Source organism: Garra rufa, chromosome 5, assembly GCF_049309525.1.
Source record: "Garra rufa chromosome 5, GarRuf1.0, whole genome shotgun sequence".
In the NCBI taxonomy this organism is placed as follows: Eukaryota; Metazoa; Chordata; class Actinopteri; order Cypriniformes; family Cyprinidae; genus Garra; species Garra rufa.
In genome coordinates, this window is record NC_133365.1 from 33865769 (window position 1) to 33884178 (window position 18410).

General features: G+C 37.5%; 1 protein-coding gene across 1 annotated transcript in view; it reads right to left on the minus strand.

The window, feature by feature from the left end:
* spns2 (SPNS lysolipid transporter 2, sphingosine-1-phosphate) overlaps nucleotides 1-18410 on the minus strand; it is an 88118-nt gene that overhangs the window by 27694 nt on the left and 42014 nt on the right. Inside the window, exons 3-5 of the mRNA XM_073840281.1 lie at nucleotides 10564-10700; nucleotides 5098-5249; nucleotides 507-573 (exon numbers count right to left, since the gene is read on the minus strand). Coding sequence (XP_073696382.1) covers nucleotides 507-573; nucleotides 5098-5249; nucleotides 10564-10700 — 356 coding nt within the window. The remainder of the gene's footprint in view (nucleotides 1-506; nucleotides 574-5097; nucleotides 5250-10563; nucleotides 10701-18410) is intronic.

Here is an 18410-nt window from a genome sequence, read left to right on the forward strand (position 1 = left end):
AAGCTACAGGCCACAGCCCTTCCTCTCACTCAGTCATTTCACAAATTAGTAATTTTAGCTGCATTAAAAGGTGCTCGGCTTGGCGCTTTCGGTTAGCGCTGTGATACATCAAAGCTACTGAGGAATATCCCACAACAAAGGGGTCTGTGTAAGTGAGCCCCCTCTTCTCCTGGGTCTCTGCTGCACAAAGAGCACAGTGAGAACTGCGATGAACTTGTTCTTGCATTACTTGTGGATAGCGTGCATGAGCGGGACCCGAGGTAATGCTAAATTAATGCACTTAAGCTAGGTTGTCAGTGCCAATTGTACCAGCTTCAAAGGGGGCAGGAATGTGATGTTGCTTTTTCAAGAGACGGGCTGAAGGTATTTTGGGATTCACCTGTCTGCTATGGGTTTTAGGTATATTTTTGACCTGGGCAAAAGGAAATGGGGTGTATTTGTGGAGGCTGTGTGTGCTTCCTCTAAAATATTGATACAACACACTGAGACATTTCAGCAGCTCTTACCCTCAGCGCCCAGAACCAGTGCCCTCCAGCGTCTTTAGCGATGGATCCCAGGATGTAGCCCAGACCGCTGCGGAGAGAGAGCAAAACATGTCATTATAGGCAGGCAAACATATCATATTCCAGGCATAAACATCCACTCTTCAGTTGGTTTGCTGGGAATAGCTGGCATAAGCCAGGGTTAATTTAGTTTTGAATTTTAATAAAAAAAAAAAAAAAAAATCTTCTTTTTTTAGTTTGTACTAAAATTTGTGACACTGGACTACAAAACAAGTCTTAAGTAGCAATATTTGTAGCAATATCCAAAAATACATTGTATATGTCAAAATTATTTTAAGTTCTTTTTCTTTTACGCCAAAAGACATTAGGATATTAAGTGATGATCATGTTCCATGAAGATACTTTGCACATTTCCTACCATAAAATATCAAAACTTAATTTTTGATTAGTAATATGCATTGCTAAGAACTTCATTTGGACAACTTTAAAGGGATTTTCTCAATATTTGGATTTTTTTGCACCTTCAGATTCCAGATATTAAAATAGTTGTATCTCGAAATCTCGAAACGGAAAGTTTATGTATTTTTTTTTTTTTTAATTGACCCTTATGACTGGTTTTGTGGTCCAGGGTCACATTTCAGTAGTTATTAATGTGCTAACTGGCGAAATTAAAAAGTAGAAATGTAAATTTATCAGCATTCTCAATGTCTTTGCCATCTGTTGGCATTTTCATATTTAACGCAGGGGGATTATAAATGTTTCAAGTTTTATAATATGTTATGTATTGTAAAAAATACATGTATTTTATTTTAGTTAAATTTGAAGTCCTAAAAATTAATTTTAGTCCAGTTTTAGTTGTTTAGTTTTGTGTTAAAATAACATTTTCTTGCTGGTCATGCTTGTTTTCCATCCAGCCTAAGCTGGTTTTAAGCTGGAGTAGCTGATCTTGCAGCCAGTAGTAAGGACATCGATAAAATAAAGTTGCTATTTTTGTTTTCTTCGCACACAAAAAGCTTCATAACATTATGGTTGAATCACTGATGCCACATGAACTATTTTATCGTTGTCCTTATTATCTTTACGGGGCTTGAATGTGTCAGTTGCATTGCTGTTATTGCAGGGTCAAAACGCTCTCAGATTTCATCAAAAAATATCTTAATTTGTGTTCTGAAGATAAACAAGGTCTTACAGGTTTGGAACAACATGAGGGTAAGTAATTAATGACAGAATTTTCATTTTTAGATAAACTACAGGTATCCCTTTAAGCAATTTTTACTTTGTTTTACCAAGTGTCTGCCTAATTTACTCAGTCTGTCGTCTTTTCCCAATTGTCTTCCCCACCCAAAGCTGTGTCATGCAACCTAAAACTTTCATGCGCTGGGTAGACTGGCTGAACTCAACTTGCATACTAATGCCGCTGATAATGGCTTTACACTGAACATCACCTCTGGCTATGTAAGCGAGTCAACCACTTAGCATTACTCAGGGGCTTACAATGACAGATCAGCTCCGAGGGAAAGAGAAACAGAGAAGACTGGGGAAGAGACGCCAACTTCCCACACTGGGTTTTTGGATTTGGGGATTGTGGTGAAATACTAACTTCAAATGTTCGGATGACCTAATTCTGAGAATCCCTGTCTGAGGTTGTAGGATACGGCTGCAGAGTGCATGCGTCTCATGAACTTTCCTTTAAACCCTTCTAAGGCGAGACTGCCTGACAGAGAGTGATAGAAGGAAAAGAGGAAGACGGCCACTCAAGGTGGGATCATTTCAGCTCTGTCGGTATCTGAGGAATCTGTGAGTCATATCTCTTCAGACGTAGACCAAACTCTCTCAGCTCTACATCCTGTTTACAGTCTGATAAAGTTCATAATTGCCATGTTATGAGCTCGGTTTGGATGAAGCTCTTTCTGTATGCAGATTGTCTGGTCTGAAACTGTCGCTGGATGTTATTTGACTGAGCCACCTGTCATCGGGCGTTGTATGAATTGTTTTTGCCTCTTGGTCATAGTCTGTTAAAAAAAGTTGATTGCGTGTCTCGCTGTTTTTTCTTTCCATCAGCTCTCCATTTCAGTATTCTCTGCATCAGATTCATTGTTATTCTCATTCTCACTCTCTCTGTCTCCCTCCCATGTTTGTACACCTGTTACCAACCCTCTCACACTGTTCTGTAAGATGCAAAAGAAAGTGAAAAGAAAAGTTTTTGCTATTTTACGGTTTTATAACAATGTTGTCTGACTTTATTAGGTGTTAACATGGCCATAGTTTGAGAACAACACATGCAGTGTTGATTAATAACACACTACTGTTCAAAAGAGGTTTATTTGATTTATTAAGGAATATTATTTACTAACAGATTGGTTTGGAACAGCAGTCTCTTGTATTTGGGGGTTGTTCGTTTTTTATTGCACGTCGGGCTCTGGAATAACTGCAGCGTTTTAATCATTCTGTTTAAATTTGGAGTGTCCCTCCCAGCATTTAACCTCATACCCACTTCCTGTGTTCCCAGACACTCGCGCCAGGCTGTCGCTCAGCAGGTAAACCACATTGTTTATATTTGACCGCCCCTGGCATATCCGACTGATGGACCAATCTGACCTGACCCATCAAACAATAGGACCTTATCAGTGAATACATATGGTTCTCAATGTCCACTGGACCTTATTCAATGCCAAGAACCCATTAATTAAACTTAAACTTAATTGTTTATTCATTGAATACGGCCACTTGGTACCTTATTGATGTTCTTGATTTGATGAGAGGTTTTGGATATTAATTTAAGGCATTCGCAAAGTTGCATTGTCAGTATTACCATGTGTCTCCATGTTTATTAGCAACTAAAATGTTTTCCATGCCCATAAGAGGACTCAAATTTCCTGCTAAACATTTCTCCCATGGCTGAAGTCACTTCCTGGACACAGTAACAACCTGACTGCAGATAAACAGTGCGCTAGACAGGAAGTGAGGCGGCACACTGTAGCGCTCTAGTCTTTCACCTCTTATTGTTCGTACTGTCGATCGCTTTGTTAGGGCCGAACCCCGTTAGTCTGCAAATACCTCAAATCTCTTGGGCCGGCTATTTTTCCATCCCGTCTTTTCCTCTTAACTGCGTTCAATCTCTCATCGATACTATTACTAGCTCTCAGAACAGGTCTTTTGGCGACAGCTGCTGTGTTTAGATATTTCTTTCTCTCAGTTCAGTGGCAGAACAGCCATGCGGTTGTATAAACTCTTAGCATTTTGTGTTGTTGTTTGTCTTCCTCATCAGATTAACAATTAAACTTCAAGATGTTGCATGTGAACATAATGCAGCTGAAAATGCTGCGCACGTACAATCATGAATTTTTTATCACCTTTCCTCTGTTTATTTTCCCCCTTTTCTCTCGTCCTTTTCCAGCTCAGTGAACAATAGAAAATGCCACGGCCCGTGTTAAGTGACCGTAATAGGTGAGCTTAAAGTCTTTCGCAGCAGCAGCATGAGCAGATTTAGAATATCATTGTCCATTTGGCCCGTCTGAGGCGGTGACCATACAAAACGCTGAGCTCAATTCTCCACAACTGACCTTTACTGAGTTGAGATGGTATCTGAGATTATCTGGCTGTCAAAAACTGTTCCCTTCAGCTGCAGTTCACCTAACCTGACATGAAATGTCTTAATTTACATTACAGCTCTCATCATGGCCGTAAAAAATGCAATAAAATGACCAGATTGGATATCAGATCGTATTTTTTAAAATCACCTCTAATGAACATCTGCACAGCTACAATTAAATTGCTTGAGCAAAATTAGAGCGCCTGGACTGTGTCCTTTCCCTCCCCTGAAACCATATTCCTGAATATTTAGTTTAATGCGAGCATTGGTGTCTGCTTTAAATTTATTAAGCTAGCATGGAGTATGAGGAAAATTAATTTGTTAGGCTATTATTAATCAAATATTATAAATATGCACTCAACTGATATTGCAAGGTTTATTTTAAACCAGTGATTTTATTATTGATTTAGCTGAAAAAAATGTCTACCATTTGTAAACAGCTCTAAAAGATAAAAATGGTTTCTGTTGCTGCTCGTCTAAACATCATTGTGGGTTTTTTTCACTGAAACTAAATATGGCATTTATACATCTAATAAATGGTGGGTTAAAAACAACTCAGTGCTGGGTGAACAAACCTATGGACAAACCTTGCAATTTAATGTTTAACCCAACCCTCTGGGTAGGTTTATTTAAGTCAGCTATTGCTTAAAAATGACTATATTATATTATATATATCTTGCTTAATCTTAACGCAAATAGGTTGAAAATTAACATGTTGTTAATATGTTTAATAATTGAACATTTATTAATAAGTTAAATAAATAATAATCATCGTTCACCTGATGCCTGTAGTAATTATGTGTCTGATTTTTCTCATAATTTACTGTTTGTTTATTGTTAACAAATGGCTTGTAAATATGATAAATTGGTCCTTTTACCCATTATATATTTGAACATGAATAGATGTATGTGAATAAGTTGGCTTTTACTTGGATAATGCATGGTAATAGACTGAAAAGCAAAGAGTGATATTGCTTATCATGACTACCAGTTATTACTCACCTTCCTAATGGGATGGCCAAGTAGAAGACAGAGAGCATCACGGTTCTTTTGTTGTTTGTGAACAGGTCTCCAATGATAGTTGGAGAGATGGATGAGTAGCTTGATTCTCCAATACCCACCAAGCATCTGGACAGCACTAACAACCAATAATACTGCAAAAGAAAAGGTCATATGATTAGAAAAGTCGAAAGAATAGTTTTGAATATCATTTTCAATTGGCAGTTGCTTCCTAGCATATGATATTAATTGCTGAAAGTTCATTGAGCTCATTGAGCCCTGAAATTTATTCATAAATCTGTCGATTGACATTGAGACTGTTCAAGTTTGAACACAAGCATTTTAGACATTCAACATTTTTCTATCTAAACTGAGCATGTGTTAGTGGCAAAGGAGCAAGTGTCCTACATTTGTGAAACAGTGGGAACATGTGGCTGTTGTCCTCTGACCTCTATCGGCGAGAAAGGAAGCCAGACTAAGAAACCACCCTTCCCTGAAATGGCCTAGACTCGTATATATAGCCTTCATGTGAAGACTTTTCACCGTGGGCGTGTAATGGACATCCATACCGCTGTGGAGAATTTGGGTCACCCTGGCAGTCGCCCAACTGAGGAGGCTAGTTATAGATTTCTGTTGCTTGTGCTTAGAGTCCATTTCTTTTTACGTGTTGACCTCATTTTCTGTGTTATTCTCACTCTCCTTCATAATACCTCATTTTTGTAATGTCACTGGTGGTCTGGCAGCAGTGGGGAGTCTAGCCACACCCAATAATGATGGAGTGAGACAGAATGTAAAGAGCAAACACGGACACCCTCTAGAGACACCAGGTCATCCCATTATGATATGATTCACATATACGGCAGACATAGACACACACACACATACAGATCTGTCATAGCATACTTCCATGTGTGAAATCTCCTGAGGGGGCTCACAAAGCCACCTGACCAGCCAGATGCTGTTGTGTCAGACTTTTGTGTACTAACAACTTCCTGTAAGTGCTAATGAGATGTGTGTGAGCTTGTGCACATATAGCTATATAGACTTTTTTGATCACAGTCATATTGTGAAATATTATTACAATCACATCACATGATCCTTCAGAAATCATTTTAGTATGCTGATTTGGTGCTAAAGAAACAGTTATTTTTATCAATATTGAAAACAGTTGTGTTTTTATGGATTCTTTCATGAATAGAAAGTTCATGTGAGTCTTTCAGTTGTCCTCAGTGTAAAAAGATGGATCTCAAAATCATTGTTTTGAGGATTTTTCTGAAGAACATCAGGCAGTTCAGGACAAACAAGGGACTCATGAACAACTATCACTAAACAAAAAAACACAACTGTGGATTATTCAGGTACGAACACAGTATTAAGAATCAAGGGGATGTAAACTTTTGAACTGTTTATTTTTTATAAATTTAACTATTATATTTTCTTGTGGATTGTATGTAAACATCTTTTATGTGAAATATCTTTTTCAGGTTAGTACTAAATAAACAATAACATGCATTTTGTATGATCCCTCTTATTTTAGTAAAATAAATTATATTTCGCAAATTCTGAAAAGGGGGATGTAAACTTTTGACCTCAACTGTATGTTTGCTGAATGAATGAATTTAGTTTAATTCAGCCATTGCTTTCAAAACAGAGGCAGCAATCCTTCATGTCCTCCGGCCATTCGATGGTCACTTTTCATTACTGGGATTCCCTAACTTCCTTTCCTGCTTTTCATCCTTTATTCTTTTTCACTTGACAGTCTTTGGTGTGACAGCAGCCCTACGACATACAGCCAAAAGAAAAACAACTTTACTTGTTGTTGAATGTTACATAATTCTCAGCAGGGGAATTTCTTTAGTGTACGTGACAGGAATCAACAAAGAGAGACTGCAGCAAGCTGGGTTATCCTCTGGCACTGAGAGGATTTCTCTATCCCTCCCTTTCCCTCCCGCTCATTCACTCTCTCTTTCAGCTCCTTTCCTGCTTTTCATGACTAAAAAATGACAAAAGCTACGTGCTTGTTGTTTATTGACAGAAGTGCTGTGAGGGAATAAGAGAATAGAGGGATGGAGGAGAGGGAGAGTGAATGATTGTTTGTTTTTAACACAACCTTTTCTCCTTTCACCCCAACACACACACATGCATGAAAAATTAATGCTCGGGCTGTCATTTGCTGAACATACACACGTCTGGAGAATGGTTAGTTGAGGTGAAACACACACACACACACACACACACACACACACACACACACACACACACACACACACACACACACACATTAAAGGATTAGTTCACTCAAGAATTTAAATTTTCTAATTTACTCACCCTATGTCATCCATGATGTTCATGTCTTTCTTCAGTTTAAAAGAAATTAAGGTTTTTGAGAAAACATTCCAGGATTTTTTTCCATATAGTGACCTTTAATGGGAATCAATGAGTTGAAGGTCCAAACTGCCATTTTAATGCAGCTTCAAAGGGCTCTACACAATCCCAGACGAGGAATAAGGGTCTTATCTAGTGAAATGATTGGTCATTTTCCAAAATAAATTTTAAATTTATATACTTTTTAACAAATGCTCGTCTTGCACTAGCTCGACCTCACACATTACTTAGTGATTTTGGAAAGGTCACTTGGGATCATGTAGAGCCATTTGAAGCTGCATTGAAACTGCAATTTGGACCTTCAACTTCGTTGATCCCCATTGAAGTCCACTATATGGAGAAAAATCCTGGAATGTTTTATTAAACCTTAATTTAAGACATGACAAGGATGACATGGGGGTGAGTAAAATATCAGGAAATTTTAATTCAGGAGTCAATGTTTCGTCACTGATTGTTTGCAAAAGTGATACAACTGTTTTCCCCAGCTTTTTTATCGTAATTATTGGATGTAATGGATGTACATGTAATTGTATATATTTAGGTATTACTTTCTTTGTAAGTATTCGATCTGATTTTTTTCACATTCACACTTGAGCTTTTATTTGAGCTTGTGGTTAAGTGATTGAAACCCCAAGCTTGAACAACAAAGTCAACGCATCTGCCTCGTTGTCTTTGTTCCAGACCACAACCAATTCATGAGGCTGCAGTACTGTGGGACTGACTGTACACGTCTGGCTTCCCTCATCTCTCAAAACCATATACATAAACATGAGCTTTCAAATGCATTCGGCATGAATATGTGCATATCTAACTAAAAACCACCACTGACACCCCCTGATGTTTTGTTTTCTTGTCATCTGACAAAAGCGACACGATGATGTTAAATAGGGTCATGGGAACCAGACACTTTATGTGCCACTTGCCACTAAATGTTTTTAGGATCATGATTTTAATGTTTAACTAAAACTGTCTTTCGATCTTGTTGCAGCAACACAGTGCAGTGAATTGACTGTCACGTTCTTAAAAGCCCTGAGAAATCTCATTAAAAGAAGTCGAACATCGAGTTACGAGGGATTTTAGATGACAAACAGATCAGCATGAGGTTGTGAGGTCAGTTTAAGCCATACAGATATCTCTAAGCAGAGTGTATCAGTGCAGGACAATCTATTATTTTAATTTTGAACATTTTACGTCATCCAGATTTCTTATCCCATAAGACGATTTCTTGGCGTAGTAGTATTTTTCATCATTTCAGTGTATTCTTATGAAACACAGCATTCTCCAGACCTTGAGATAACGTTGAGGTAACATTAGCCTTATGGTTATGATGTTGAATCTGTGTGTAAATACGAGATGATCTGCAGATTTCTCTTGGTGGAGAATGTTATATAACAGCCCACCGCTGTGGGTCGGATGATTGACAGATAAAGGGATATCTGCAGTCTCCACACTCATGTATGCATACGTGCACGTGTGTGCGGTCTTGGAGGATCATGTGACTTTGATGCAGAGTGGCTCGTCCTGTCAGTATCGACTCAGCATTGCAGATCGAGGGGATTAGCGCATTTATACCCCCCGTGGCGTTTGGCCATCATGTTTCAACCACATACACAAACGTCTTATAGATATACATGTAGTCTCAACATGCTCACTAACAAAACAAAAAAGGCTAACGGGAAGCAAACCCCACACAAATACACACTATGTCATTAGATATCACAAAAATCAGTTATCGTAGCCGCAAGGAACATTCCTCCGTTGTCATTTCTAAGTCTTCCTCTCATTAACATGGCCTTTTAATTAGCTTCCACTCTCTATCTCGGTAGCAATAACCTCCCTGGAGACAGGCCCCACACGCACTCATACAGTTTGATCTGTGAGGGATTCTAGACAGCAAGTATCAATTTGGTTTTCATGTTTTTTGCCTGCCCTACTCAGTTTGTCTCAGTTTTTCTTCTATTGTCTCTAACTATAGTTGACTGCTTAAGTAAATATCATAAAACTGAGGGACTCATATGCAACTATTACAGAAGGTTGAAACGCTCACTGATGCTTCAGGAGGAAACGATGCATTAAGAGCCGAGGGGTGAAAACTTTTGGAATTTGAAGATCAGAGTAAATTTATCTTATTTTGTCTGGGAAACATGCAAGTATCTTCTGTAGCTTCTGAAGGGCAGTACTAAATGAAAAAAAAAAACATGAGATTTAGGCAAAATAAGAAAAATGTACACATCTTCATTCTGTTCAAAAGTTTTCACCCCTGGCTCTTATCATTCAGTAACAACACAGTATTAAGAATTAAGTGTATGTAAACTTTTCAATGGGATAATTTTAATAGTGGACTATACTGTACGTAAACATCTTTTATGTGAAATATCTTATTCAGGTCAGTACTAAATAAAAAAACAACGTGCATTTGGTGTGATCCCTCTTATTTTATTAAAATAATTAACATTTTGCAGATTCATCAAGGTGTATATAAACTTTTGACTTCAACTGTATTTACAGTGTAGCTTGGTTCAACTTGATTGTTGTCAAACCTTAACGACCAGTAATTTTAGTGGCTTTTGTGACTCTTAATGACGTGAGTGAGCGAGTGAGGCAAAGATGAAACATAGAGTAAGATATAGAGAGAAAAGAAAGAGGATGACGAACAGCAGTAGAGCTGCAACAAGAGGTCTTCTGAGACAGGCCTAGTGTTATGCTAAGTGAGCATGTCATTTAATCATTTCATCTTAGCAAAGCAAAGGGGAAACAGAGAGAGAGCAAGAACGTGAGACATCTAAATAATAAAGTACACTGCATTTAGTTAGTATATGTAAAATGAGTCCTGCTATGCTGAATGACTCTGATGTAGTTTGGAAGTGCTCTCAAATGAGCCAGAAACTGAATGAGCTCTGGAGATGCTGCTACTGCTGGGCTGGGATGCTGTTCTGCTTCTAAAAATACCCAACAAGCGCTGCAAGAACAAACCTAACCCCTTCTGAGCAAAAACAAACTACATTTATATCTTAAAATGATAATCATGATGACATAGAGGTTCAGGCTGCTGCTTGTAGAGGAAAAAGAGAGTATGACACTTACATCTTTGGTAATAAAGGAGCTTAGCAGCGTCACAGAGGACCAGAAGAAGATTCCACAGCTCAGAATGACCTTCCTGTTGAATCGGTCCCCCAGGTATCCAAAAATGGGTGCGGCCACCATAAAACTGCAGATGAAGACTGGAAAGAAAAAAGAAACAGGCAGTTTTAACTTTTGTTATCACATTTATTTCATACTTCGTAGTATTTCCATGCAGCTGGGATTGAAATGACATTCTCAGAAGTCCACTCATGTTAGTTTGCAAATCCACATCCTTATTCTTTAAAATGAGGAGGAAGCTTTAAGATTTCCCTAATTCACTTCCTACCCACAATCCCCTTATGTATGACTGCCCATTAACTAATGGCCAAACAAAACCTACTCACAAGACTGTTCTTATCACAAGATTGCTTTAACCAAGCAGTGTTCCATGACTGTACAATACATTTGCTTAATGCTCTCATAATTCACATCATGGATTAGGATGCTGCATCTTTCAATTTCTATATTTTTTTCTATATATTCGATTTTATTGCATTTTTGAACTTTGTAATTTTATAACTTAATTTGTTTCATATTTTGATGATTTCTATATATTTGACCCTGAACCACAAAACCAGTCATAAGAGGCAATTTGTTGAAATTGAGATTTATACATCATCTGAAAGCTGAATAAATAAGCTTTTCAAAAAATCAAACTATTGAGAAAATCACCTTCAAAATTTTCCATTTGAAGTTCTTAGCAATGCAAATTAATAATCAAAAATTACGTTTTGATATATTTACGGTAGGAAATTTACAAAATATTCATACAATGTATATTTGGCTATTGCTGCAAATATGCCCATGTTACTTAAGACCAGGGTCACATATTTAATTGTTTTATTTGTTTTAATCTATTTTCAATTTTTGGAACATTTCTGTTTTATAGTTCTTAACTTCAGTAAGATCCCTTTTCCCTCAGTACGTCTGTGTTTCTATGTTTAGATCTTGTAAATAAAGCAAATTTGTATGTAGCTAATCTAAATATTTCCTGTAAAAGTGCCCAGATACCGTAATAACGCTGTAAGGTTCTTAATCCTGCAGTTGCTGACGTGACAATTCCAGTCGATGGTTACATCTGAAAAGCTTTCGTAATGAGTTTGCATAGATGGCACAAGCTACTAATGCTTATATGGAAACTTCAGAGCTACAGATTTCGAGGATTTTTTTGCCATCTGCACAAACATTGAAGCGGTTGCATTTGTGTTATGCAATGTAAGGATGTGTTTGCAAGCTTACAGAGAAAGAGAAATGCAGTGCAGTTCGAGAGATCTTGGTAACACCCCAAGTTTGAGGCTAAAAAATCCTGGCTGAAGTTTCAGCCATCTTCCACCCTTGATCAATGGCCATGTTTGGATATTTAATAACTCCCAATTTTTGTGGAAGGCTGAATTTGCTGAAGCCACCGGAAACATTGCCCTGTGTTATCCTTGGCTGCTGGTTCAAGCCAAAGCCCGGCCCGACTTGAGTATATCCACTCTAGCAAAAGGCACGGAGCCCACACCGAGCCTGCTGGGAAATCAGCACTCTCTCCACACACTCGAATCTGCACAAATTACAGCAGCACTATGCTAAATGATCTGCTATTTCATCCCTGAGTTCTCTCACTTAGTGATCGTAATTAGGCTGGATTGGAAAATGGTTCCAAAAATGAAAAAGATTTCAGAATGCTTCGTGTTGAGCAAAACAAAAGTGAGTTAACTATGTTTGGTCTAAATGAGTCAAAGCTGGACTCATTTACAAAAACATACAGTAGGGCAGGTCTGATCTGATAAAGAGGATGCTGTGTAAGATGAGACGATAGCGAAACTGGTACTCTGTTGTGCAACAATGTCTCAAAATTGAAGACACAGGAAGTTGTTTCCCTGTCACTACGTACAACGCATCAACTACTTGAATTGTTGTTATCACACACTGTGTATAAGAGCAGGGGTTTTCAAATGTAACATATTTAAACTATTTTGTAAGTAAGTTATTAGAAATAGTTATTTTTACTACTAAAGAAAGAAACTCATATGGAAATTAATGACTATATACAATTGAAGTCAAAAGTTTACATACACCTTGATATGCAACTATTACAGAAGGTTCAAATGCTCACTAATGCTCCAGAAGGAAACACAATGCATTAAGAGCCGGAGGTAATGGGAGGAGATTCAGGTCAGTACTAAATAAAAAATATCATGCTTTTGTATAATCCCTCTTATTTTGATAAAATAACATTTTGCAGATTCTCCAAGGTGAATGTAGACTTTTGGCTTCAACTGTATATGTGCATTTAATCAGAGGATCAGTTTTCATAGATGATATACTGAATGAACTGGAATCCCACAGGCTATGATCTATCTAAGCACTGCTCAACTGAAGCAATCAACACCTCTCCCTTTTTCTGAGATGTTGATCTCCTCCCATTACCCTGAACCGTCTGAGCCATGTCCTCTGCTAATTCCTCTGTTAATGACCTCACTTCTTGTCTGTGTTCATCACATCATATAACACTGCACATCAATTCCACCTGTGTCTTTGTGTGGGGCTGTGAGACAGAGAGAGAGCGACAGAGACACACAGTATCTAGAGACAGTGAACATATGGACCGGCACCAAACACACAACATGTGTGCAGTGAACGGCTCCTGAAATATTCATGCCTCAGCTTTCTCCGATGAAGTCTTCGCTCTGAATTAGCATGTTAGACAGATCATGATGTTCCTTATAGGTTTAGTTTCACATTAAGGACAGATTCCAAAGACTAGACATTTAGTTACCTGGCAGATGCTGATTCAGAGCGATTTCCAAATGCTAAAAGACCAAGTAGCTTAAAAAGCTTAAAAAAGGGGGTGCACTATTATTCAAAACTAGGGCTGCAACTTGCGATTATTTTGGTAATTGAGTGATCAGTCGATTATCCTGACGATTAATCGAGTAATCAGATAATTATAATGAACTTATAGTTCAAAAGTAGGCCTGCAACTAACAATTATTTTTAGGGATGCACGATATTTATCGGACAGATAAATTATCGACCGATATGGGTAAAAATTGCGTCATTTTTATTGCTCCAATAAATAAATGAAATCCGATCCGATAAAGTACTCTTGCTCAGTCTGGTTCATCTGCTTTCCGAGTGCAAGTGACTGCAGCTGTAAACTGCAGTGACTCTCGGATTTTGTCGCGTTTAATACGTCATCATCTGTGTCGTCATCATCGTCTTTGCCAGTCTGGAAGTTTTTCGCGGTGGCAGAGGAGGGCGATGCTATTGCTAGTTGCAACACATGTTTAGCAAGGATTCCGAGAGGAGGTAAAAAGCCATCAAGTTTTAACACAACAAATCTTATATATCTCACTTCAGAGGTCGTCATCACAGCGAATCTGTTTTAGGGGCCATTCACATGTCGCGCCTAAAAACGCGTGGAAAACGCTAGGCGCGTCGCTTTCTCTTTCGTTCCAAACCGCTCTGTAGCCTGCTCTGCCTTGGCGTCTACCGTTGCTAAGCAACCATGACCTGCGCTCTTCATAAAGACACGGAAGTTTCAGCAAAAGGATAAATGGATTTTCAGCATTAAAAATCGCTTGCAGCAGCTCTGTTATTAAATTTGTTTAAAATTTTTTATTCCTGTACAGCTATGATAAGCTGTTTCTCCACCTTGGCAGTGCTTTCAATGTTATTAAGGGAAAGGGTGAAGCTGATTGGTTGGTTCATGTCACATGACCTGCGTTTGGACTACACGTAAGCTTTAACGGACATTTGGACATCTGACGTTAGTCCATGATGCACTTTTCATTTTTTCCAGGTTGACAAATGTCAAAGCATTTTATTTATTTAGAATTGTGGTGCCTTACACGAAAAATAAAAACATTTTTGAAGAGTCAGGACTGATGTTTGCTATGATTGTTTGACCCAGATATATAATATACATTTCATTAGTTTATCTTAGATTTTGTATTATCCTGGGTGCACAAAATTATCATATAAAAATATGAACGTATTGGGTATCGGTATCGGTATCGGCCACAAGAAGGACTTAATTATCGGCTATCGGTATCGGTAAAAAAAAATTCATATCGTGCATCCCTAATTATTTTAGTAATCGACGATTAATCGAGTAATCAGATAATTATAGATAATAATAGTAATAGTAATGTATTATCAACAACAGAGCTAATGTACATTACGCATTATAACAAATGATATATTTTGAAATCGTGAAGAGCAGTTAGCATATTAAGAAAGATTTTGATGTATTCTCCTGTATTTATATAGGTTTATAAATTATTCACCTTACAAATCTGATCACCTTACAAATCTGATCAAATGGCGCAAGTTGTGTTTCCAGATAAACGTTATAATTAACCCATATTCACAACAATATGCAGAGATGGAGTTTAAGAGCAGCATTTAGTGTTAACGGAGCCACTCTGTGGCACTTGTAAATAACTAGAACACATATATTAAATCTGCATCGCATATATTAATTTAATTGAACTGTAGCGTTTATGAATTAACAACAGCATTATGCTTTATCATGATTTTAAATGGGTTTAATATACCATGCAGCTATGGAAAAGGTCTATTATTCGTTTCATGGATTCTAGTCCATGGAATGCGCCACTTCCGGTATTTTGACGGTTACTCGACACAGGCAAAATGCAATCAAGGATTTTTTTCAAATCGAGTACTCAAATTAAATCGAGGAATCGTGCCAGCCCTAGTTCAAACCAGAACTATATTAAAACCTCCTTTGTGGCTTTGTCCAAATTTCCTAATTTTTATATTAAAATGGCATTTTTGACTAAAGAGGTTTTCTCTTTTGTTTGCACTCTGCAAATTGCTCTGACCTGAAGTTATTTCCCTGAAGCATGAACTTACGTCCTCATGATGGTATTTCTAAGATGCCTTGAGGCATGTCACACACCTCACCTGTCCTTCCAGGTGACTACTGTGAGAAAATTTCTAAACTTAGAGCAAACACGCTGCCTTATGTGACCTCTAATGGTGTTTTTCTGAGGAGATTTATTAAGAAAACATGAGCAAGTGTGTAATGTGTTTCAAGCGCCTGATTCGCCGCCTGTAAATGTCATTCTAGATTCCTTCTCGTTTAGAGCGCAATGTTCCTCTGTCACTCACAGCTACTTGCTTTCTATTTAAAATTCATGCTGTCTTGAAACTGTCAGAAAAGGTCTCAGATAGATGAGTGTACACACTCATACTCCTCCGTTACCCTCCTCATTTTTTTCCTTGAGGGATGAAACATGATATAAAGATGGATTACATCCCGTCACAGTTCTGACAGAGAATGACAAACACTGCACCTTCACCCCTTTCTTACTTGCTTTCTTTAACCCGTCTGTCAGAGCGTGGTGACCCTTTATATTTGGTCTTTGTCATGCAGCAGCCCACCAGTTCTTCAATTTTATATTCCACTGCTATAGTTAGCCTCACAACGGGTTTGCTGTTTTCCATGCTGTGTTTTTAGCAACAGGAACCAAAGAGACTAACTACACTGGCTTAATATATACAGTAGGTTATTTGTATATACACTATCATACCCACAAGTATTGAAAACCATCTCGGAGTTCATGGAAAGTTCTTTTATGGAATATTTCTTTGGGTTTTACACAAACTTTGCATTATGTTTGCAATGGATAAAAATGGTTTCGGTAATAGTGATACAATGATTCATTGTAGGGAGTCAATGTAGCTACTTCTCTAGGCTTATCATGTGAGATTCACACTATACTAATAATAGGCACACAGGAGATATAGGTGAATGTATTTATAATTGGATTGTATATAGGGTGATGATTGCTTCTTAAATTGTAAATTATTTTAGGATCGACTAAATAAAGTAATTTGCTGACTCCTACTGTTACCCGAATCCCGATATGATTCCATAGGATGGAACCATGTTCTACTGTACATCATGGTTTCCTGCATTGCTTTTCCAATTTGTGAACCAATGAGCTGGTTCTTTTTAGTGAATTAGAAACATTCAAATTAAATTGTTTTAATCAACTGTTCAAAAAAAACTTTTTGGAGTTGGATTTAAACAATCTGACAGATCTTTCACTGAATTGAATCAAGCAGAGCTGTTATTGAATCAGCTTCTGACTCACTTACTGAACTGCAAGTTATCATCATTTTGTGGGTTTATTGTAATAAATGAACTTGGAAAGTTAGTTTTCTTAAAGAAATAGTTTTACACAGCAGGGGCACATTAAATTGATCAAGAGTGACAGTTAAGGCTTTTATATTGTTAAAAAAATCTATTTCAAAGAAATGCTGTTCATTTGAACCTTTGGTTCATAAAAAAAAAAATCTAATTCAGCTTTACCATCACAGAAATAAATGACATTTCTATTGAAATATGTGACCCTGGACCACAAAACCAGTAAAAAAGGCTGAATAAAATGATTTCCATTGATGTATGGTTTGGAATCTGGAAGCTAAGGGTTCAAAAAAATCTAAGTATTGAGAAAATCGCCTTTAAATTGTCCAAATGAAGTTCATAGCAAAAATTAAATTTTGATATATTTGCGGTAGGAAATTTACAAAATATCTGAATGGAACATGATCTTTACTTAATATCCTAATGATTTTTGGCATAAAAACTTTATAATTTAGACCCATACAATGTACATATATAAAAATAGAAACAGTTATTTTAAATAATAATAATATTTCACAATATTACTGTATTTCCAAATGCAGCATTGTTGTGCATTAGAGATGTTTAATCATAACCATCAAAAGCTCTTAACCGACTGCTGTACACTGGAAAAATATTTAAAAAACGTTTTAAATCAATGTGATTCATGCACTTCCTGTATCTTAATGATACTCTCATTGCATTCTACATACTTCATGATCTAGTACCAACCTTAAGTCTAATTGTCAGCAACATACCAAACCATTATCTAAACGAAAATTCTTTGAAATGTTCACTGACTAAAGGAACAACCAGAATTTTCCCACAGTGCCTGAGATGCCACACGCCTGAAATGTCTCAGTTTCGATTTTGCGGCTAATGCTTGACAGCAGAACTCCGTAATGAAATAGCAGAGATGCCAGTTTGCATTCCGCTACCTGTGAATCGCTGTAAATGGAAGAAACCCAACCTGCTTCTGTTTATGCAAATTACAGTCTACAGTGTAATTATCCAAGTGCGTGGCAGAGTGGCCAAGAGTCGCATTTGTGTTTAAAACATTACGCTGGTGACATGTTGTAATGTCAAACTCTTCAAAAGTTGCTTTAATAGGCTCATTAGGCGATTTTACACTTCTAGACTACACATATTTGGGCTGTGGCAAAATGAATGAAGCATCCATCCTACTGGGCCTTCCCCATACAGCCAACGGCGATTTGAGCCAGTGTAGGCGAGTGTGATTTAACGGGCAGAAGTGGGTCATGTGTGGTGGGCTATAGCTGTGGATGACTAAACTAATGACATCACACTGCATTTAATTGCTTGGATATCTTTCACTCGCAGCGTTCAAAAACGCCCCAACTTCGTGACTCAGCCTTCAATCGCAGCCAAAGTAGGAGTTAGTGATGTAACAAGTGTAGGAGTAGCCTCAGAAAAAAATAATAAGACACCTAGAATCAATTCATACACCTTTGAAATCAATATCAATCGATGGTCATTCTCAGGTCCTTTTAAATTAAGTCCTATTCAATTAATTGTGCATTTGAGTGTCTGTGTAGGCTGAATCGAAGATTACTAATGCTTGCTTTGATCAAAGACCAAAGCTTTATTTGAGACATGTTACTATGACAACAGAGGACTGTACCTGTTCTGCACTATGCAGTTT